Source organism: Monodelphis domestica, chromosome 5 (genome assembly GCF_027887165.1).
Source record: "Monodelphis domestica isolate mMonDom1 chromosome 5, mMonDom1.pri, whole genome shotgun sequence".
In the NCBI taxonomy this organism is placed as follows: Eukaryota; Metazoa; Chordata; class Mammalia; order Didelphimorphia; family Didelphidae; genus Monodelphis; species Monodelphis domestica.
In genome coordinates this window covers 25854530-25876341 of record NC_077231.1, presented here as the reverse complement: position 1 = coordinate 25876341, position 21812 = coordinate 25854530, and the positions used below count along the sequence as shown (strand labels likewise).

The following is a 21812-nucleotide window of genomic DNA, read 5'->3' as shown; positions in this document are numbered from 1 at the left end:
GGGGTTGTAGAATTACGAGCTGGGCAAATACGCTGGCACAGTTATCTCCATTCTGTGGATGGGGAAACTGAGACTGGGGGGTTAAGTAATTTGCCAGGGGGCATGTCACCAGTGGGTGTGGGAGGCACCATTCACTCAGGTCTTCCTGACAGTGACCAGCACTCATTGGGCAGACACTCTGAAAAGTGTTTCTTTGGACCGACGCTGGCACAAGAAGGGAAAACAATGCAATCGCCTCACCTCTGAGGCCTGGCATTTGCTGAACTGGCAAATGCCACACACACATACACACATCCCCAAACAGGAGGAGACATTTGCACTTGTGCAGTCACAACAAGCTCAAGCTTTGTGAAGAAAGTTCCAGACGCCCAAACAGCCCTGCCTGGTACCACCATCCATGACAAGGAGCCTCCCATGTTCACCCGTGCAGACATGAGACCTGGCTACAAGGTGGTTTGTTTTATTTTCAAAATCTGGGTGAAACCCACACCAGAAACCAACTGTATAGACTCCTCCTCCTCTCCTTCTTCACCCCCACCCAAGCCCTCTTCAAACCCCATCACCAGGCTGCCTGGAGCCAACTCATCACTTCAGCCCCAGATAACAGTGCCAAGACACGAGCGTGTCTGTGTTTCTGCATGTGGGTCCTGGGGCCCTGAATGCAGCAGGAGGGACCATTCTCTGTGCCCTCCCCTGGCCTCACCTGCTGCACATTTGTATGAGAAATGCTTGTGCCTCCTGCCTATGGTGGCATGTGCTGGCATACTTGGACTTCCCAGATTTTACAGACCCACCTTCCCTATTCAGGAGAGGTGGCCTGGGGGTAGGAGAAGAGCTACAATGCCCATAGCAAATCTCCTGGCAGAGTTCTCTTACTCTGATGGACAGTGGATCTATCAGCAGAAGGGCAGGGGACCCTTTATTTTGACTGTCTTGTGGCGTGTAGTTGGGGGAGGGGGGCAGAGATCATGGACTGAATTCCAGACCAGAGCAGGTTCCTGTCTCCAAAAGTTGGCAGGAAGCTGGGGAGGTCTCTTGAAGGCTAGGAAGAAAGAGGATCTCCCAGACTCCACCCCCCCTTCCTGGCTAGGGTCCCCAGCTGGGATTGGTTCTTAGGTCTAGATGGGAAGAAGGGGTCAAACTAGGCTGTCCATAGTGAGAGGTGGACATAAGGGGCTGAATTGGCAGGGACCCTGCCCCAGTTTCCATCTGCCCCTCCAGGAGAAGCTTGGTCAGGTCCTGATCAGTCGGGGGCAGCAAGGAAGGGAGGCCTTCACTCCTTAGAGGAGAGCAATGGAGAAATGCAATTATATTAAAGGAAATGTTCATTCCTCTCATCTCTTAGATGTAGCCCTTCTTCTCTACCCCACCCTGCACCCTCCACCACCCAGGATTCTTCTAGGTTCTACCCTTCTCCATCCAGTGCCTCCGCCTAGCTCTGCCCTTCTTCCACCAGTCTTCCCATTTCCCCCTAGTCCCAGTACTCACCAGTTTTCTAATGGAAACATAGGTGGCTCTAGTCTGTTTTCTTCACTCATGATCACCTCTGAACAGGCCAGGGAGTTGGGGTTGAGGATTGCTGGGTCCGTGGATTGAATCAGAACCCTTTGGTGCCACAAGAGAGATCAAATAAGAATCTGGGTATGGAGATAGGATGCTAGTGCTCAATACAAAGAAGGGGACCGTGCCATCAGAGTGTTAGGGCTGGGCAGGATCTTGGAGGTCTTCTAGCATGACTCCCTAATTTTACAAATCAGAAAGCTAAGGCTCAGAGAGATTAAATGATTTCCCCAGTGTAAGCAGGAATCAATGGGTATAGGGTTGGAAAGAAGGAAGCATATCTCCCATGCCAGCCCTGTTACTCACTGAGGATGTGTTTGGTCAAAAGGCAGGTTCAGCTGACTCTGATTCATTCTGTTAGCCATCGATGCCATCTGTAGGGATGGTCTGCAAGGAGAAGTAAGGGTGGTAGGGGAGGAGGGAAGGACGTTATTAAAAAAGGAAGACATCATAGAAGCATGAGACTTGGAATCCGATGTTTTAGCCCAATTCTTCCCTCTCTCTAACACTGAGCAAATTCTCTGACCTCTCAGGGCTTTAGTTCCTTTGTCAGCAAGATGGAAGGGGTTGGACTGGATGGTTTGGAAGATCCTATAATTCTCAGTCTTATGGTATGTTGAACAAGTACCTAACTGAGCTGTGTGGTCTCTTAAGGACTTTCCATCTCTAACCTGCTGTGAATCTCACAATTCTAACCTCTCAGAAGAAGCAGTCATTCACTGAGCACCTACTAGCAGGACCAAGCTAGGTCTAGAGAGGCACAGTTGGACTTTGAAAAGCTAAGATACCATTCCTTCCCACAAGGGAGCTTTCAGCCTAATAGGGGACAGAGGAGTGATACTGATGGAAAATGAAAGAAACAATAAAAGAGCTGTTATGTAATCGGCAGCCTGGGCAGTCAGTGCTAGAAGAGGCCAGAGGAAAAGAGGAGCCTGGGGCTTGAGAGAAGAGTATAATTGTTTTCTAAGTCTTGCCTCCATTCCCTATTTCATTAGTAGATCTTTTTTGTGACACTGGGTCTCCCCATCTCTCCCAGGCTAAAAGTTCAGGGACCATTCAAGGATTCAGTCCCACCAATGATGCCCATGAGAGATTTATCCTGCTCTGTTTTTCTGACCTGGGCTGGTTTCCCCCTCCTTCGAGAATCTGGTGTCTTACCCTTCCTCCACCCCCACCCATATTGGTTCCAGACTTAGAAAGGACACTTGACTAGCTTTGCCAACTGTAGCTCAGAACTTCCAAGCCCAAACAATATACCAGCTCCAGTATGCCCACTAGCATGCCCCAACATGCCCAGCAATTGTAGATCTTTATGATAACAAATGCCTAGTCTTTTATCCCCAATCAAGTTGGGGGCAGTTGGAAACAAATTTCCCTCATGCCCAATGTGAATAATACTTGACTTCCCTTACATAGGTTAGACTTACCCATCTTGGAAGGTGGACATTTCCTCCAAAGGCTGCATGTGATATGTTGGCACAGGGTGTACTGGAAGTCCTGGAGCCCTGGGCCTGAAGGACAGAAAGGTCATCTAATCCCAGTACATTTCCAAGACCACATTATCATCCCCTCAAGGCACTTTTTGTACCCATTGCATTGAAAGGAAAACTGAAGAACCCAGTCAGCTATCCCCCTACCCACTACTTCCTCTCCTTAACAAGCCCCTTATAGCCATTTCTAGGTTCCCAGGCTCTTTTCTACTAATAAACTATTCCCATGAACCAACTGATTGATATTCTAAGAGGCACAATGGTGTGGTGGAGAGGCAATTGGACTTAGATTTAGGAAATCTGGATTCAAACCCCACTTCCTACCCTGACTAGTTCTGTAACTATGGATAAATCTCTTAATGTTCTTTGGGCCTTTGGCCCCTCATCCACATCCATAAAATGGGGATGAGAATCCAGGCCATGTCTCATAAGGTACTTGTAAGAAAAGGCTTTGTAAACCTTAAAACCAATGATAGGTATGTCAATGTTAGTCAATGTGGATGATTATTTACTTTCCCCCTGCTAGGCAGTACAATGAATAGAGTAATGGTCCTGGGGTCAGGAAGACTCATCTCCTTGAGTTCAAATCTGGCTTCAGGTACTATGTGACTATGGGCAAATCACTTAATCTTATCTGCCTCAGGTTCCTCATCTGTAAAATCAGCTGGAGAAGGAAATGGCCAATCCCTTCAGTAGCTTTGCCAAGAAAACCTCAAATAGGATCATGAAGAGTAGGGCAAGACTGAAAATGACCCAATAGCAAATCATCCCAACAGATCCTCACATTCTCTCCGATCCAAACTGCATGGTAAAGGGCTCAGGACTAGGCTGAAGGTCATAGGTGGGCACCATGGAAGGCAGCTGGCTTTCCAGAGTAGGTAACGGCTGGTCCCTGAACAAGAGTAGGGAGATGAATATGCTGCCTTGGGGGTCCCATAGTCCATGCTCAGAAGTTTCATTTCACCTTCATATGTGGGTGCCATAGAACTAGTACCTGGTCCCTTTCCCATTCTACTCACCGTTCAACAGTCATCTTGATAGTAGCTGGGACATAACCCCTGCCATCCTTGCCCATCTGTTCCGCTGTGACAAAAGATTGGAAAGTCAAGGGGGAAAGGTGACAGATTGAGAAGTGTCTAAAGCAATAATGATACCGGTGAATCAGGAGATGGGAGATAATAGGGAGTAGGATGAGGAGGTTAGGGAAATGGACATCAAGGAGATAGGGCCAAAGGGAAACAAGGAAATAGGGGTAGGGAAATAGATGATGGGGACACAGGGAGATGGGGGATAAAGAAAGGGTAGATAGATGGTTGAGAGATAGAGGAGTGAGGGAGAAATCTGTGGCAGGAAGGAAGTAGGAAGGCTACAAGGGCAGGAGCTATAGAAGTATATACAGAATATATATCTATATATGCTCCAGAAGAATAGGAAGGAAAGGATAGGAATTCGAGAAGGGCAAGAGCTCTGAGTGTGAGTAGGAAGGATTCCAGCTTACGCTTGTAATGGCTCCGGAAGGCCTCATCTTTGGGTTTCTTTGGGTAGAGGTTCTTCAGCTGAGCTAGGTCACGAATCCGGTCCCCAAGGGATCTTATAGATAGATCTTTGACTGAGAATGGTTGGATGTTCTCAATCTGTGGTGTACCTGGGATGAGAAGAAAGGTCTTGAGTCTCCTCCATTCAGACCTTCTCCCCTTCTCTGTAAAGATACCTAACTCAGATCATAGAGTTAAGAGAGGGTGACTCGGGGGTCCCCAATCCCTGGCACTTTTGAGTTTGTATGTTAAAGCACATATACATACACAGAGCAGGAATTAAGCCCCAGAGTACAGAAATGAATTAGACATAGAATGAGAGGGGGGGGGGGGGCTCCTGGGTTCTTGTTCTTTTTAGGAAGATCCTGGAAGGAAAGAAGGGTTTGGGAGACAAAACCCTGGGCTCCGTGCTAATGCTCTGGAAGAGGTGAGAGTTCTTTGGAGAAGTACTCATTCTTCCAGAAAGCAGAGTAGTAGAGTGGGGGAAAGGGGCTGACTGAAGGGGGAGGAAGGGACATTAGGCTTTTAAGAACTTCTGAAGATTAGAGAGACCTATGAAACAGGATGAATAGCCAGGAATTGCAGAGGTATTTTTTTTTAAACACTCACCTTCCACCTTAGAATCAATCCTGTATGAATCTAAGGTAGAAGAATTGTAAGGGTAGACAATGGGGGTTAAGTGACTTGCCCAGGGTCACACAGCTGGGAAGTGTCTAAGGTCATATTTGAACCCAGGACCTTCTATCTCTAGGCCTGCCTCTCAATCCACTGAGCCACCCAGCTGCCCCACATAGGGGTATTTCATAACTCAGAAAGCCTCTGCCCAGGAAAGAATCCTGTGTGTACAGGCAGGGAATCTGGCATCACTTTACCATCTTGGCCCCGGATGATGTGTGCGATGGTGATGCCCCCAATCTCTGAGTCACTGAATCGAAGGAGGAAAGTACCGTCTGGTTCACTGTGGAGTAGATTGTTGACGTACTGTTTGCTGATGAAGCCAATGATTAGCCTGAGGACCAGGGAATATAGAAGATGGCTCAGAAGTTGGGAGGATCCTGGGTATTCATTAGAAGAAGGGACAAGGGCTCCAGAAAAGAAGGACTCCTGAATCCTATTGGTCAGAAGCAACACACCTGTCAGACCAGTAGCTGCGGAGGCAACGCTTGGTGAGATCCAGGACTCCATCAAACCACTGCCAGAAGGTGAAGCCTCGGCCAAGGAGAATCTCCTAGGAGATAATAGAAGATAAGGCATTTTTTTAACCTTGTTGACTAACTAAAGATGAAATATATTTAAACGAAAGCAGGAAACATTTAAGTTATCCTTTAAGTAGAATCTCCTAACTGATAGGAGGATAGTGTTGAAATGGCAGAGAAGGCACTGCCAGCAGGGTTTTTCTACCCTTGGGAGTCCTTGGACCTGGGCAATTTAAGCCTAAATACCCCCTGTCACTTGGCAACTGTATGGTGTGTGCCCAGTCTACATTTTTGCATAATTGTCCAAACGCAGGCTCTCCTGCTATGCAGAAGGCAGAAAGCATAGCAGGAGAGCCTGCGGTCACATTTGAACGAACAGCCTCCTGTCTTTAGGCCTGGTTCTCTAACCACATGGTTTTTCTTGTATAAGGACACAATATTCAGCTTGTGATCAGCTAGGAACTCTAGGTCTTGGGCAAGTCACTAAACATCAATCACCTAGCCCTTACTGCTCTCCTGCCTTGGAACCAATGTGCAGCATTCATTCTAAGATGGAAAGTAAGGGTTTTGGAAAGAAAGAAAGAGAGAGAGAGAGAGAGAGAGAGAGAGAGAGAGAGAGAGAGAGAGAGAGAGAGAGAGAGAGAGAGAAAGAGAAAGAGAGAAAGAGAGAAAGAGAGAAAGAGAGAAAGAGAGAAAGAGAGAAAGAGAGAAAGAGAGAAAGAGAGAAAGAAAGAAAGAAAGAAAGAAAGAAAGAAAGAAAGAAAGAAAGAAAGAAAGAAAGAAAGAAAGAAAGAAAGAAAGAAAGAAAGAAAGAAAGAAAGAAAGAAAGAAAGAAAGGAAGGAAGGAAGGAAGAAAGAAAGAGAAAGAAAGAAGGGAGGGAGGGAGGGAGGGAGGAATTCTCTACCTCATAGGATTTTTGCCTATAGGGAATTTGCCAGCAAGTTAAGGAAATGTATTTGTATTATTATCCTGATTGGGGGGAGGGGGTCATTTCCCAAACACTACCCTTCCTTCCTTGTCTTAGTAAGAGACAGCACAGCAAGAAAAAAGAAGAGGAGGGGTTGGAGCAAAAGTCTGAGGACCTGAAATATATTCGTGGCTATTTAGTAGCTATTTACTTTTAGAGGAGTAATTGAACTCCCCTAAACCTCATCTTTAAAATGAGGAGATTAGACTAGACCAGAGGTTCCAAACAGGTGGTTCACCAGCTTTTTGCAGCTCCCAAGACTCTCAAACCAAATTAAAATGTAATTGAGAAATATTGAATAAAAGAAATAAAAATACAATAAAACCTAAATCTGTGATAGCAAACCTATGGCATATATGCCAAAAATGGCACATGGAGACCTCTCTGTGAGCATACATGCCATTCCTGGCAGAGTTAGTTACTAGAAAGGCAGAGGGACTCTGTCAGAGCTGCTTCCTTCCCCCTCTCCACTGTGCCTTCCTGCCCCCTGTGCTTACTCCCTCCCCTAAGCAGATCACCCACACCATTTTTCCCTCCTTTTCTCCCTTCCCTGTCTGGGGTAAGGGGGTGCAGTGGGGCACGTGGTCTTTGGGGGGGCAGAGTACAGCACATGCTCTCTAATAGGTTCTAAAAGGTTCACCATCACTGACCTAGATAATATTAATATGTGATTTTCTAAGTCAATATGTGATCCTAAGGGATATTATTTGTGGCCTCATTTCTATTTGAGTTTGATACCACTGAACTAGAGGACCTCTAAAATCTCTTCATCTTTAAACCCATGATCCTACTACCAAGGAGCTGATTGTTCTTTCTCTTGTCCTTGTCATCAACATTTTAAAGATCTATGCTTTCACTAGTATAGGCACTCCCTTCACTGAAGCAACTAGCAATCCCTTTATGCCTTAATAGATTCTGTCTTTGAGTCTCTGAACCTAAAACTTTAGTGCCTACCCTTCTGCTACAAAGTTTTTTCACTCTTAGCCAGTCTGCCCTTCAGTGGCTAGACCTAAATTCCAAGTCTTTCCAGGTAGGTAGAGTCTTCCAGAAGCTAGACTCCTCCAACATAGCCTTAAGAACCCAAAGTCAAATCTTGGACCCAGAGAAAAGGAGGGGAAATGTCCTTCCTCCTTTGGGTAGACAGGTTAAGGACTATGGGTGTGGAATATTCTATACACTGTCAGACTCCATCACTGTAGTGGCTTTAATTAACAGTTTTCTTTGTCATGAGGGAGGGATCATTGTGGAAAGGAGAGACTATAAATATATATCCAGAAAGTTGTAATGTGAAAACAAAAGTCATCAATAACACTATTATTAATGTTTTTAAAGGGCACCTATTCCCTATTGGAGTAGGTGTCAAATAATGAATGAAGATGAAAAATAAAAGGACTCAAGAACCAACTAAACCAGGACTCTACTCTAGTATGCATTTTATGGGACCTAGTCAGGGCACCCAAGATGGTTGGAATGGGCAGAAGTGAAACCGGTTTGGGGGTTGTGGCTATCACACAGCTGTCAGGGTGAACACATTTTTTATTCCTCAGTCTACATTATTAATACTTTAAAAAATAAATTAAAATTTTCATTAAATAGATTTTATTTTTCTTCATTATAAAATCATTGCAGGATTCAAGATTTAGAGCTGAAAGGGATCTCAGAAGTTATATCTTCCAGTTCCCTCAATTATTGCTAAGAAAATTGAAGGCAATTAAGTGAAGTAACTCGTGTACAAGTACTGAACATCAAGTTCAGGATTTGAACCCAGGTCTTCTGCCTGTACCTCCAGCATTCTTTCCATTGCATGAGGATATCTGATTTCCTTAGGATGGCTCCTCTCTCCGTTACAGAGATACTAATCTGGAAGATTTAGTGTTTCCCAGACTTCCTGGGAGAAAGATCTAGGGAGAAGGAGAAGGACTAACCTTGTTGAACTGTGCCCATGACACAGTGCGGTTCTGGAAGGTTTCCATATTGAGGCTGTTGTCATTAAAAATCTTCTGGGCCAGAAAGAGGAAATGTTCAGGGAGAAGGCCCTGACTTGTTCCCACCTCTGCCATGAATTTGAGATTCAGTGTTTCACACATTTTCTCCCACGGTACCCGCTCAGCCACCATGAATGGTACTCGGTCCTTGGGGGGCCAAAAAGGGGAGGATAGGTGGGAATCAGCCAGAGAAAGGACTCCCAAGCCACTATCGAGCTCTGCCTCTCTCTTCTCTCTGTTACTCTTAGTTACTCTCTATTGCTTTCCAATTCTCCCTTGACCCCTCCTATTTTCTCCTCCTGACCCACTCCTGCAGCCCTTCCCACAAATCCAAGACCCCCTTACTCACCATCTCTGAGAAGGCATTGTCCCATAGGATAGTGGCTTTGGCATTGTTGTCCTGGTTCCCATGGACAATCACAACCAAGGGAAGGGACAGAGCCTTGGGTAGAAAAGATGGAGGAGAATCAGAGTTGAGCCAACAATTGCTACCTTCCCTGATATGGGGAGGGGGTGAAGGGGCAGAATATTTCCTGAGATAGTTGGCCTTTTTTGATCCCTTTGATGTAACCAAGAGAGAGAAAGAGAGAGTAGGATATCCCTGAAAAGGAGGATGACAGCTTATCATCAAGTAACCATGATGACTAGATCTCAGAGGGATGGAGAGGGAGGTAAGGTACTCAGAATATTAGTGGCATGATGGAAAGGAAGTGGGGGCCAAGGGCTGGAATTTCTGGTTGAGTTGAGGTGGCAGGCCACAGAGAAGATGGGCATCTTGATAGAAGGAGGACAAGAGCACAAGGGAGCAAAGCATCCTGGGAAATCCAAGACTGAGGAGTAGTGGACAGAAACCGAGGGCTAGTGTTTCCAAGAGAGAAGAGCATCCAGCAGTTACCTGGAGGTGGAAGGTGAGATTGTTGGGTCCCAGGGTGAAACTAGTAGAAAAGAGAACAGCACACTTCTCCTCCGTTACAGATTCTGTGCCCTTCCGTTCACAACGCTTGATTTTCTTCAGTAACTGAGAAAGGAAGGGGAAGTTTGAGAAGGGAAAGCAGGAGTGGGAGTAGGTCCTGAGAAGGAAGGGATGAGTCTGTCCCCTGACCCCCTTTCTAGGGAGGCTGTGAAGCTCTGGATAGACTGTGCTGGAAGGTCTTCATCTCCCTCGCCTCCCTCTCACCACCCACCAGTTGACTCCTCACCAAGTTCTTAAAGAGGGCAGAGCAGCAGTTCCCTGGGATGCTGTTCTCCAGAGGCACCGTGTTGTTGGTGATTTCTCCTGTGCTTTCCCTAGGGAGGGCAGGGTTGGGTTTAAGGCCAAAAAAGATAATTATGCATGTGAAAATATATTGTAGTCTGCTCCTGACCTAGGTCAGATGACCCAAGCCAATTGCTTTTGTTTATTTTTACTTAAAAACATTTTTATTACACAAAAAAACCATTTTGGACAACTGTTTTCTGATATTTTGAGATTCAGATTCCCTCTTGCTCCCCTTCTCACTAATTGAGGCAGTAAGTAGTCTGACATAAATTATGCCAGGGCTCTCATGCAATATGTATTTCCATAATTCTCACACCATGACAGAAGATGCATACCATGATATAATAAAAAACTCATGAAGGAAATAAAATGGAAGATGGCCCACTTTGATCTACCACCAGATGCCAACAGTTTCTGCTTTGGCTGTGGAGAGCCTGAGCCCCTTGGAGTTAGAACCTTGTTTTATTGATAATAGTTTAGTCCTTCAAGGCTGATCATTATACACAATGTTTGTTATTGTATACACTGTTCTCCTAGTTCTGCTCACTTCACTTTGCATCAGTTCATAGAACTCTTTCCAGGTTTTTCTGAACTCAGCTTCTTTGTTATTTATTATGATGCAATAGTATTCCATAACAACCAGATGACATAGCTCGTTCCTCTTTTCCCCAGTTGATGGACACCCCCTCAGTTTCCAATTCTTTGTCACTACATATTCTTTGCTAGAAATATTTTGGCATAGGTAGATCCTTTTCCTCTATCTTTGATCTCTTTGGGATACAGATCTAGCAGTGGTACTGTCAAGCCACTTTTGAATTTCCTATTTAGAATCTGTGTCCCCATTTCCAGATTCCATCAGGTTAAAATCTTAAAAAGCAAAACAAACAACAGTTTCTGTCTTTGTATCAGTTCTAAGACAGAGGAATGGTAAGAGCTAGGCAATTGAAGTTAAGTGACTTGCCCAGGGTCACAGAGCTAGAAAGTGTCTGAGGTCAGATTGGAACCCCTTAGGTCTTTCTGACTCGAAGCCTTATATTCTAGTCACTGTGTGACCGACCTAGCTGTTTCTGCTCAATTTAAAATCAGTGAGTAAAGTCAAGCCCATCCCCTTTATTCTAGGACAGAAACATCCTTCCTCCTTGTGACTATTGTAGGTCACTCAGTGGTGACCTTCTAGAGTGGTCCCCTCACTGTAACAGGTACCCCCACCCCTCCAGAGTCCTTGACAAACTTTCTAGACCATATGCAAGAACTCCCTCCTCCTGAGAAGTTCCCTACCAGCAGCCCCTTCACTTACACTCCAGCCCCTGACCCCTGGGGATGATTCAGTTCCCTCGCCTGCTTTTCAGTCACCATGTCTGCTCTGACCAGGGGTGTCTTGGTTGGAGTCCCCAGGAGCCGAAAGCCCAAAAGGAACCGAACCCCAGCCTGGAACTTGGTCTGTGTCTTTAGCACCTGGGGAGGCTGCTTCTCCACCAAGAAAGAGCTGTGGGGAGAGGATCAAGGAGACACTAAGCCATCATAGTGGGTGGGACTGCCTCACACCTGGCTTCTTCCCCTGTAGTGCCCGCTGTGATTCTGCCCAGGTCCTCCTCATGGTGCCTCCATCCAAAACATCCCCCCTCCTTCCCTGGTGTCTGCCCTCCATAGTGGGTTGAGCTGGGAGTCAGAGTGGGGGAACTCTGCCCAAGAGGGAGAGATGCCCGTAGTGAATACCTGGTAACCAGGGTCCGAAGGACATCATCCAGTCGGCCATTCAGTGCAGCCTGGATACTGGGCTCCAGCTCCCCAGTGGCCCCACCCACCTCTTGCTGCAGTTGGGAATAAATGTCCACCAGATTCTCACACCTGGGGCCAGGGACAGGGATGTCAAGGAGCTTTCGCTGCTGACCACCCTGCTCCAGCCATGCATGGGCTGGGGCCCTGCCAAGTGACTCATCTCTCCTCTCTGGTTTCTCTTGCCTGCCCCCACCCCCTAGACCCATGATTTCTTTTATTTCTACCCTGGGCAAATGGCAGAGGAAAGGAGGAGCTATTGGTAGAAACTGGGATCTGGGTGGCATACAGGAGCTCTAGGACGAGGGGGAAAGAGCAGGGGTGGGGAGATTCAGTGAAGGGTCAACCAAAGTCTCCAGGATGACAAGGGAAGTTGGTCCCCCACCTCCTCCAATTTGGTGGGAAGAAGGGCGCTGGGATGGAGAAGAAATAGCTTTTAGATGAGAGGGATATCACATCTCCAGGGAGTCGCCATTCAGAGCCTATTTGGTACCCCTTGCTCTGCCTCTTCTAGAACCCCTGAACCAATGCTGGCAGATCCCAGCATGACCTTTTCTACAGCCTTGTACTCTGTGCCTTTGAACCCCCAGAGTTGTTCCACATTCCTGTCCCATCACCCATTTGGCATTTCTTCCAAATCTCCCCCATCTCTGCCTGTGTCCTTGTGCTCCAAGTGCCCTCCCAATGGCAGCTCTGACCTCTCTTGAAGGGGTGCCAGGCTCTCATCAAAGGGTGCCCCATTCCCGGCCAGCTGCTGCTGCCGTTTCCAAATCTGGATCTTCTTGAGGACCAGGGCTCGGGCCCCCTCCAGCTCCTTGATTGTCTCCTGTAGTAACCTTAGCAATGGCTAGGGAGGCAGGAGAAGGGTCAGAAAAGTGGATTCCCCATTCCAGGCATCACGTACACCCTCACCTGGCCCCAAAGTCCAGGAGAGTTCTTGCTGAGAGATCTCCAAGCAGAACCTTTGGTCTGCCCCCACTCTTGGCCCAGGTCTTCCTTCTCTCAGGCAGTCAGGCTGAGAGTTGGATGGAGGTCATGGAGTATGACCCCTGCTTGAACATAAGTGCCATACCCCAAGCAAGTGGTCTTCTAGGCCCTGCTTGAGGTTGAAGCCCCCCCCCAAAAACTCCCTTTCATCATGATTTGAGCTCCCCCTCTACCCCTCAGGGCCTCATTACCTCATTTGAATTTGTTCCATTAGCTGATTCCTCCATCATGCTCTGTAGACATGCTGAGGGGATTGAAGGGTGGAATAAAGACTTCTGAGTCACTTAGAGCTGGAGCCCCCCTTTCTTTCCCACCCCAAGACTCCAGAGCCTGAGGCTGGCAAGGAAGCAGCTTTGGGGGGCTCTTCCCTCTTCCCCATCTAGACTCATGGCTGTCTGCATCTTGGTTCCTTTCCTCCTACCTTGTCCTGTGGTCTCTCGGAGGGCCCTGATCTCTCCCACATGGTGCTGCAGCCTTTGAACTATCACACCAAACTTGAGCTCTTCTTGTTTCCAGTGGAAAGCAAGGGGCAGGTGATGGAACTGTGGGGAAACAGGTGGCATGAGGCCATCCCATCTAGTACCCGCGTTCTCTGCCCTCCCAAGGCTGCCTGTGTCCTTTTTCTGGCCCTCCCTCCCATGCTCTGGAGATGTCCTTCTCCTTTCCCCCCAATGTTCTGGTCTTCTTCTCAGGATGCCTGCCCTTCCACACCCATATGCGTACATATGATGTCTGACTTGCCCTTCCTTTTATAGTAGCCAGGTGCTTGCTGTAGCCTCCATGGCAAGGGGAAAAGGGGGGCCCAGGATTCCCTTTCAGATCTTCCAATACCCCTAGCCCCTTATAATGCTTCCCTCCCTCCTCCATTCCCTACCATCTTCATTCCGCTTGATGTTAGATCTCACTCTGGCTCCAGGGTGACTGGCCCTGAGCCTCTGGGTCCTTTCCTCCAGAGGGCTGGTTAGAGACAAAGCTTCCTTCCCTTCTTACTACTCCCAGAGCCGAACCCACAAGACTGACTCAGGGGCTGAGGGGATGGGATTATAATACCTGCTCCAAGACAGCCACCTTCTCTCCTTGTAAAATCTGTCGGAAAGTGCTCACCAACTTCAGTGGGTCTCTCTGGCACAGATTCTGCAGAAGCAGTTGGGACCGGTTGCTTGGGGCTGCCCCAGGCTCTTGTCAGCTATCTTCCACCCCTATCCTGCTCCAAATACACACAACTAAGGTGGCCTGGGAAAATGGACACTAAATGACCCATTTGTAGAAAAAACACATGGATTGGCATCCCATCCTTCAAATGTCAAGGGTATAGACTTCCTCCTTTCCCAGTGTTTGCTAAGTGGCACAGGAGTGTAGCAAAGTGTCATAGATAGAGCACTGGCCCTGGAGGCAGCAAGACGAGTTCAAATTCAGCCTTAGACACTTAGCTAGTCACTTAACCTTTGTATGCCTCAGTTTCATGAGGTGAAAAATGGAGGTCATAATAGGACCTTACTCCCAGTGCTGTGAGGATTAAATGAGATAACCACTGCCTGGCACATAGGATGTAGGTGCTTACAAAATGTTGACTTCTTTTCTCCCTTGCCCTAGCCCTGTCCCCAATGGAGGGCAGGCCCACCTCTAGGCTACTAATGTGCTGCAAGGTCGTCCTCCCTTCTCCTTGCTCGCCAGCTGCAGACTTCAACTGCTGGACGGTTTCAGAGAGCAAGGTGCTGGCTATCCGGCAAGAGAAGGCATCAGAACCACCTAGGAATTCCCTAGGAGAGAGAAGGGTAGTATTCCCTACCATCCCACCCCATGGCTTCCCATCAAATGAGAGCTGCTAAATCCCTGAGCCTCTCAAATTCATCCCCTCATCTTGTCTATCCCCCTGCTTCTCAGCATCCCCAGAATTTCTCCTCTCCAATGTCCTCTGTTGCCATCATCCTTCTTGTTTCCAGATCTCTCACCAATCCCAGAGTCCTCCTTGTCTCCCCAATTCCCCAACCTGGGCTGATCCTCCTCTCTCAGCCCTTCCCCTTTTCACGGAATCTTCCTCACCCCTACTCCCCATCAATTTATACAATTTGGCCCATTCATTCTCAGAAATTTGGAGAATGTGGGCTGATGGGAGGGAATCTGTTTCCAGCTTCCTAAAGGACAGAGCATGAGAATTTCCAGGGCCCAAGAGAGATACCTAGAATAGCTACAGGAAACTCACCAGGGTTGGTTCTCCAACCAATCCCCCAGAAGATGCCGGAGATGTTGGGGAAATTGTACAAACAACCCCTGGAATTTTTCTGGGGGCATCTTGGAAACTAGACTCCAGAGAGACATAGTCTGAGAATTGGGAGGCCACCTGGAAATGGCAGAATAGAACTGATTATTGGAGAAGAAAGCCCTGAGTCCCAAGATCTGTTCCTGCTCATGAAAACATGGCTTCCCTCCACTGTCTCCAAGTCAAAGGCACGACCCTAGAACGTACCCATTTACCTTTCTTCTCGAATCAATTGATGTTATCCCTCAAACTACAGTCCAGGATACCTGGCTGTCCCCACAACAGATCTAGGCACAATTGAGTTGGGCACAATCTCTGAGCTAAAATAACCCTTTACAATTAAAAACATTTTTTTTTTCACAATTTCTAGGCAGTAGGGGCCAGGGGACTATGGATAGAAAGAAGGTAAGTGAAGAGAAGGAGAGAACTGGGAGGGGGAGATAGAAGAGATGTAAAAGAGGAGAAGATCTAGGAGAAAATTAGAGAGAAGCTGATAAAGAAGAAAGAATGGGAGAAGGAAATAGAGAAGGAAAAAGATCAGGGAAGAGAGAAATAGAGGGAGAAAGGAAAAATAAAAAAAGGACAAAAGGAAATACAATGGAGAAGAGAATATGAAAAAGTTTTGAGGAAGGAAAGGAGAGAAGAGGCAGACTGAAGAAGAGAAAGTCAAGAATCTGAAGGTGGAGGTAAAGAAGAGAAGATAAAGGGATGGGAGGGGGTAATGAAGTGCCTTCTCCAATGTCTGAGCAAGCAATAGTAGTGGGTGTAGGTCAGTAGTTCCCCAGAGGCTTCTCACTTCATATTTCTGATATCATTTCCACCTCACAGGTGGGTGGGAGGAGGAGGAAGAGGAGGAGGGGAATGGAAACCCCCAAGTGATGAAGACAGGGTTGATGCCCAAGGGTTCTCAACCCCATCCCTCCCTCCGAAATCTCAGTCTTCCAGGGGGCAGCTGTAGGTGACTCCTTCATCAGTCGCTCATTACCTGGGGCTCCGACCTCTTTAGCTTTCCCGGGGTTCAAAGCCTCCCTACTCCTTCACTAGCCAAAGCTAACACTTTTCCCCAATAAGATTCTTCCCTTGAACCCAACCTCCTGGGTCCTTCTCCAGAGTCCTAGTTTATCCCTCTAGCTCTGACATGACCTTCTAGGGATGGCTGAGGACTCACTCCCTCTCCCCCACTCCAGGGATCCCCAAGTGAGCAGGAAAAGCTTCTCCCCTCAGCTTGGGAGCCCCAAGATCTTTCCCAGCACCGGGAATCTCAGCCTGTTGTTGATCTCCAATTAGGCCCTCCCTGCCTCCAATCAAAGGAGCTCCCAGCACCCCTGCCTCCTCAGGGCCACGTCTGGGAGCGGGAAGGCAGGGTCAGGGTGTTTGCGTGACTTAAATGGGTCAATTGAGTTCGTAGAAATCTCAGTCCCTTCAGCGGGCGAGGACTTGGGGGGAGGGGCGGGGAGGGAAGCTTGGGGGAAAGCAGATAGGAAGGGGAAGCAGAGCATTTGTATTCACTAGGGAAATTCCTCCTCCCCACCCCTACCATGAGGTCTGAAGCCCTTCCTCTAAGTCATAAATCTCCATCCTGGCCACACCCCCGTGGCTGGGAGTTCGGGCTTTGGGGTGTTGATGCTGGAAATCCAGGACTTGGACGGGGCCTCTACCCCTGGCTCTTGGCATCAACTATTTGGGGCCGGGGTAGCAGCCCCACCTCCCCGTTTTCTGGAAGGGGGAGGAAAAACCTCTTCCTCCTCTCGCTACTCTGCCGGCCTCGAGGCGCGACCTGGGGGAGGGGGAGGGTTGGCCCAAAGGCCCTCAGCCCGAACCCAGGGAGAATGAAAAAAACTTTCTAAACTCAACTCTGATTCCACCACCCTTACTGAAGTTGTCTCTAGCGTCCTGTATCCTCCCCACATGGACATCCCAAGGGGGCAGGAAGCTGAGAAGCTTCCTCCCCATTCAACCTCCCCTTTCCCAAGCGGGAAGAGGGGCAAAAAGCCCCGAGAATAGCCCCCGACCCTCCCCTCCTCAGATCCTTCCTCTCCCCCTCACCTTTAGCAACCCCTTTGGAGTCTTCTCCCTCTCTCAGTGGACACTGCCTGGACCCATGGGCTTGGGACTCTGTCCAGCAAGGTGGGGGCCTTCCCCGTTAGGGTCCCCACCCCTCGATTAAAAAAAAAAACAAAAAAACAATCCTTTCCAGGTCTTCCTCGTCAGCGCAAGCCACGGCTGCTTCTGTCTGCCGTTTCCGGCTTCTCTTCTGGCCTTGAGTCCCTCCCTGGATCTCTGACGACAACAGAGAAGAGAAAGTGTGCCAGAGGAGGAAGAGGAAGAAAGTATGTGTGTGTGTGTGTGTGTGTGTGTGTGTGTGTGTGTGTGAGTGTGTGTGTAAAAGGGGGGATCCCCACTTGGAAGGCTGACCTCAGGGCTCTGGGTGCATGCCCATGACCTTCTGTCAGCTCACAGGTGGAAGAAGGGTCCTCACTCCTCTTGGCTGCCTCTGCCCTCCTCCCGGCCCTGGACCTCTTCCAGGCATGGAAGCACGCACTTGGGAATCCAAGAATTGGCTCCTGCAAACAACTCAAGGAAGTTTCTCCTTTGGCTTCCCCTTCCTCCCACTGCCCAGCCAACTCTTGGGTTCTCCGAGGAGGGGCTAAGTACACCTGAGGAGCCTTCTCAGGAGCAGCCCCACCCTTAGGGCTCTCAGCGGTCCCCAGGGGCGGCCGGAGAACAGGGACTCAGATGGGACCGGGACTTTTTTTGTCTTCTTTATTCCTACCAGCCAGACACATCGATCTAGAAACCACTCGATCACTGGTGGTACAGGAGGCTAGCAAGAGGATTCATGGGATTCGCTGGGATGGGCCAGGATGGGCTGGCCACTGGGTACATGTAGCACTCATGAAGATAACCAGTGTTATTAAGATAGCATAAGGAGGAGTTCAGTGGAATAAAAGTCATTGTCTTCTCCGAGATTTCCTCCTTGTATTCCAGAGGCATGGGTTCAAATCCTACGCTGCAGGATTTTGGGGAAAGTCTCCCTTTCTGAGACAAGCACAGAAAAACACAGAAACAAACTCTGCACAAAGACACGTCAACATGTAAATCACATAGACACAACATACCACCACACACCCAGAGATCTTGCTCAATACAGATGCGTGAGTCATCAGCAATCCTTGGAAGATTTCTCCCTCCCTACTTTCTTACGCCAGCGTCCTGACACCCACCCATCCCAATTTAGGGGGAGGAGATGGCCAATGGGTGGTGTCCTGGGCTCTCTCGAATTGTGGCCGTCCCATTGGCTCCCCTTCTCTCGTCTCCTGAAGCTTTCGCGAGTCTCCAGTTCAGTTAGGAGGACATAATTAGGTTTGTGCTGCCCCCTGGTGCCCACAGTGGGATCCAAGCCCGGCGCTCTGCCCTCTTGCCCACACCGTTGGAATGTGGTATGTGTGGCACGTGGGAGTGAGTGTTAGTGGGCACGTGCGTGCACCAACTCGTGGATATGGATTTTCATCCAATAGAATCCAGGGAAGACAACTTTCATCGATGGCTCTCTTCCACTCCCTGGCTAGGAAACCAAAGTATATATGAAGGGGGTGGGGGGAGGGAGAGAGAGAGAGAGAGAAAGAGAGAGAGAGAGACAGAGAGAGAGAGAGAGAGAGAGAGCGAGAGAGAGAGAGCGAGAGAGAGAGAGCGAGAGCGAGCATGCTTTATAGGTATGATCCATCATGGTTAAAGTTCTTGAGACAGTGGAAGGGAGAGGGAAAAGGGAGCAGCCCGACCTGAGACATCATCACAAAACTCTGCACCCCAGCACGTCTGGGGCAATGGAGGCACCAAGCGTCAGAAGGTTCAGCTCTGCCATCTTGGCTTAGTGAAGTCAATTTCCTCACCCCTAAACAAGAATAATCGCAGTCACCTTCTTGACCTCTGGGTCCAGCTGAGGGACAGAAGGATGCTGTGAAAGTCAAATGAGATCAGGGCTGTGAATGTGTCTTGGAAACTGAAGCCCCATCCAAAAGCAAACTAGAATTATTCTCTGCTTTCCCTAAGAGGTGAGGAAGGAGAATAGTCATTACACCTTTAGAAGAGATGACACCGACAACATTCCCCTTTGGGAGGAAGGAGTAGGAGAAGAAATGATGTTTGTCAGAATGCAGTGGAATCCTGGGGCAAGGGAGAGAGGGTGGGAGGAAGAGTTGGCCTCTATGTAGCAGTCTGGCAAAGGCAGCTCTGAGGATGCTTCCACCTCCCAGTTCTTCCTTCCCCTCTGACTAAAGGCAACCTCATCAGATCTCAGCCCCCCAGATGGACCTGAGAGTCTCAGGATGGCCAAGTCCCAACCTGCAGAGGAGGAAAACTGAGGGTGGAAGAAGGCTCTTGCCCCTCTGGGCATTTCAGTGGCAAGATATCAGAAACATCTAATGATTTGGCCTCTTACCAGCTCTGATTTCATTAATCAAAGGGAGTTAGTGTAGAGGATTGAGTTTCTAGTCAGGTCCTACCTATGATTTAAGTGCTACAGAAAACCCTAGACTATGGAAGCTAGAAGAGTTCATAGGTTATTTAATCCAACCTTCTCAGTTTCCATCCAGGGAAACAGAATTCCAGAGAGGTTAGGTGACTTGCCCATTCTGGGAAGCTGTAGCAAAACCAGTCCCAGAACCAAAAATCTTTTTATTATTATTCTGAAACTACTTTGATTATGCCATGATTTTTTTTAACCCCTTCCTTTCCTGCTTAGAATCAATACTGTGTATTAGTTCCAAGGCAGAAGAGTGGTAAGGGCTGGGCAATGTGAGTTAAATGACTTGTCCAAGGTCACACAGCTAGGAAGTGTCTGAAGCTGGATTTGAATCCAGGCCCTTTCATCTTTAGGCTTGGTTCTCTATCCACTGAGCTTCCTAGTTGTCCCTCATTATTCTTTTGAGTTTCTTCTATATGAACCACAAAATCAACATGTTTAAAACTAAATCCATTATCTTTGTCCCCCCTTTTTTGTGAATGCTGTCACTATTCTCCCAGTCACCTAGTCTCTTAGCTTTGTGGGGATTTCCAATCCGTATGTTTCTTACTGCATACTAAGTCAGTTGCCAAGTCCTGTTATTCCCACCTTTGATCTTGGCCAAGTACTCCCTAGGTTTCCCTAGCTGTGAGATGGGAATGATCCCAGGCCACAGGGTTCTTGTCAGGATTAAATGAAGTCATGTATGTAAAGTAAACCCTAAAGCACTATGTAACATCTATCTATTACTGCCGTTGTCTTCCCGTGCCTAGCAACAGACTGTGTGTTTGTTAGAGAAAGAGCAGCCTCACTGAATTCCGAAAAGTTCATAGCCAGAAGGTTAGTCATTGGCTTATAAGAGCTTTCGGCCAATGCTATACGGACACGGGTCAGGGCAGAGGGGCAGAGAAGGGAGGTGAGGGGGGAAAGGGGTTGGCCAAGAGTCTTTAGTCATAGGACTTTTTTTTAACCCTTACCTTCTGTCTTCAAACTGCTACTAAGCATTGGCTTCAAGACAGAAGTTCAGGAAGGGCTAGGGGACTGGAGCTGCGACTTATCCAGGGTCACATAAGTAGGGAGTGTGTGAGACTTTGAACCCAGATCCTCCTGACTCCAGTCCTGGCTGTCTATCCACTAAGCTAGGCACCCTCTCTAATTTTCTTGACCAGGTCTCTTCTGTACCACCTAGTTGCCCACTAAAGTCACTCTGATAAAATGGGAATGATACTTGTAGTGTGATGAGGAGACTGTTCTGCAAATTGTAAAATATCATACAAGTGTGAACTACTATCCTTAGGGCTGGGAGGAGTCACAAGGTTAAGTCCAAAAGAAAGGGAGACTAGTAACAAAGTCTAGTTTGACTTCTAATTCATAAATTAAGAGAGACTTAAACCCAGTAAACTCCCCAAATCCTCCTCTCCTTCCAGAATCTGCTCCCAGGCTTTGTGTCTAAATCCTCCTCTTTTCTTCTTAAAGACAATCCATGCATTTTTCTCTGTCCCTTATCACTTATCCTTACAGTGGCAAAGATAGAAACAGAAGGGATGTCCATTGGTTAAGGAATGGCTGAACAAGTTGTAGTATATGATTACGAAGGAACACCATAAGGAGTGCCATAAGAAATGACAAACAAGACAGTCACAAAAAACCTGGAAAAACTTAATGGAAGTGATGCAAAGTGAAGTGAGCAGAACCAGGAGAATATTGTACACAGTAACACCAATAATGATGAACTGTGAATGACTTAATATTTTCAACAAGGCAAGGATCCAGGACAATTCCAAGAGACTCATGACAAAAAAATGATATTCATCACCATAGAAAGAACAAATGCAGACTGAAATATATCATTCTTCAATTCATTTCCTTCATGAATTTTCCTCTAGTGTAAGTGTCTTGTTTCCCAACATGATGAACAGGGAAATATGTTTTTATGATAATATATGTTCGACCTTTATAATATTACCTGCCTTCTTAATGAGGGAAGAGGGAAAAAAGAATGAAATATAGATTTTTGGACATAGTTAATATGAGAATTTGTTTCTCTTAGATACTCATATTTATTATAATTTATTACATTTTTATGAAATCATATGTATTAGATAATGTTATATATCATACAAAAATAAATGGTAACAAAAAAAGAGACCAAAGTCTCCTCTACCGATTGATTTCCCCTAGCTTCTTTTAAGTTTCATCTAAGATCCCATCTTTTACAGGAAATCTTTCTGACCCCTCTTAATTTTATTACTTTCCCCCATTCATTATTTCCCATTTATCTTGTATATAGTTTGTT

The 21812-nt window shown here is 47.4% G+C and overlaps 1 protein-coding gene across 4 annotated transcripts; it reads right to left on the bottom strand.

Annotated features, from left to right (window-relative positions):
* Positions 1-447: 447 nt before the first annotated feature.
* STAT6 (signal transducer and activator of transcription 6) lies at positions 448-18450 on the bottom strand. Of its 4 annotated transcripts, XM_007506245.3 has the most exons (24): positions 18135-18450; positions 17431-17579; positions 17062-17295; positions 14959-15096; positions 14377-14515; positions 13806-13889; positions 13177-13297; positions 12947-12999; positions 12467-12615; positions 11709-11840; positions 11290-11478; positions 9934-10021; positions 9630-9752; positions 9084-9176; positions 8675-8881; positions 5719-5813; positions 5458-5594; positions 4549-4695; positions 4070-4133; positions 3835-3942; positions 2988-3071; positions 1867-1947; positions 1489-1605; positions 448-1279 (listed from the first exon to the last, which is right to left on the bottom strand). In XM_007506245.3, the coding sequence occupies exons 4-24, from the start codon at positions 15072-15074 to the stop codon at positions 1087-1089; spliced, it is 2520 nt and encodes an 839-aa protein (XP_007506307.1). In that variant the 5' UTR covers positions 15075-15096; positions 17062-17295; positions 17431-17579; positions 18135-18450; the 3' UTR covers positions 448-1086. The 4 variants fall into 4 exon arrangements, with proteins under 4 accessions (XP_007506307.1, XP_056653797.1, XP_056653798.1 ...); XM_056797819.1 differs by having other exon boundaries at positions 17431-18450; XM_056797820.1 differs by having other exon boundaries at positions 17062-18450.
* Between the last annotated feature and the right edge of the window lie 3362 nt (positions 18451-21812).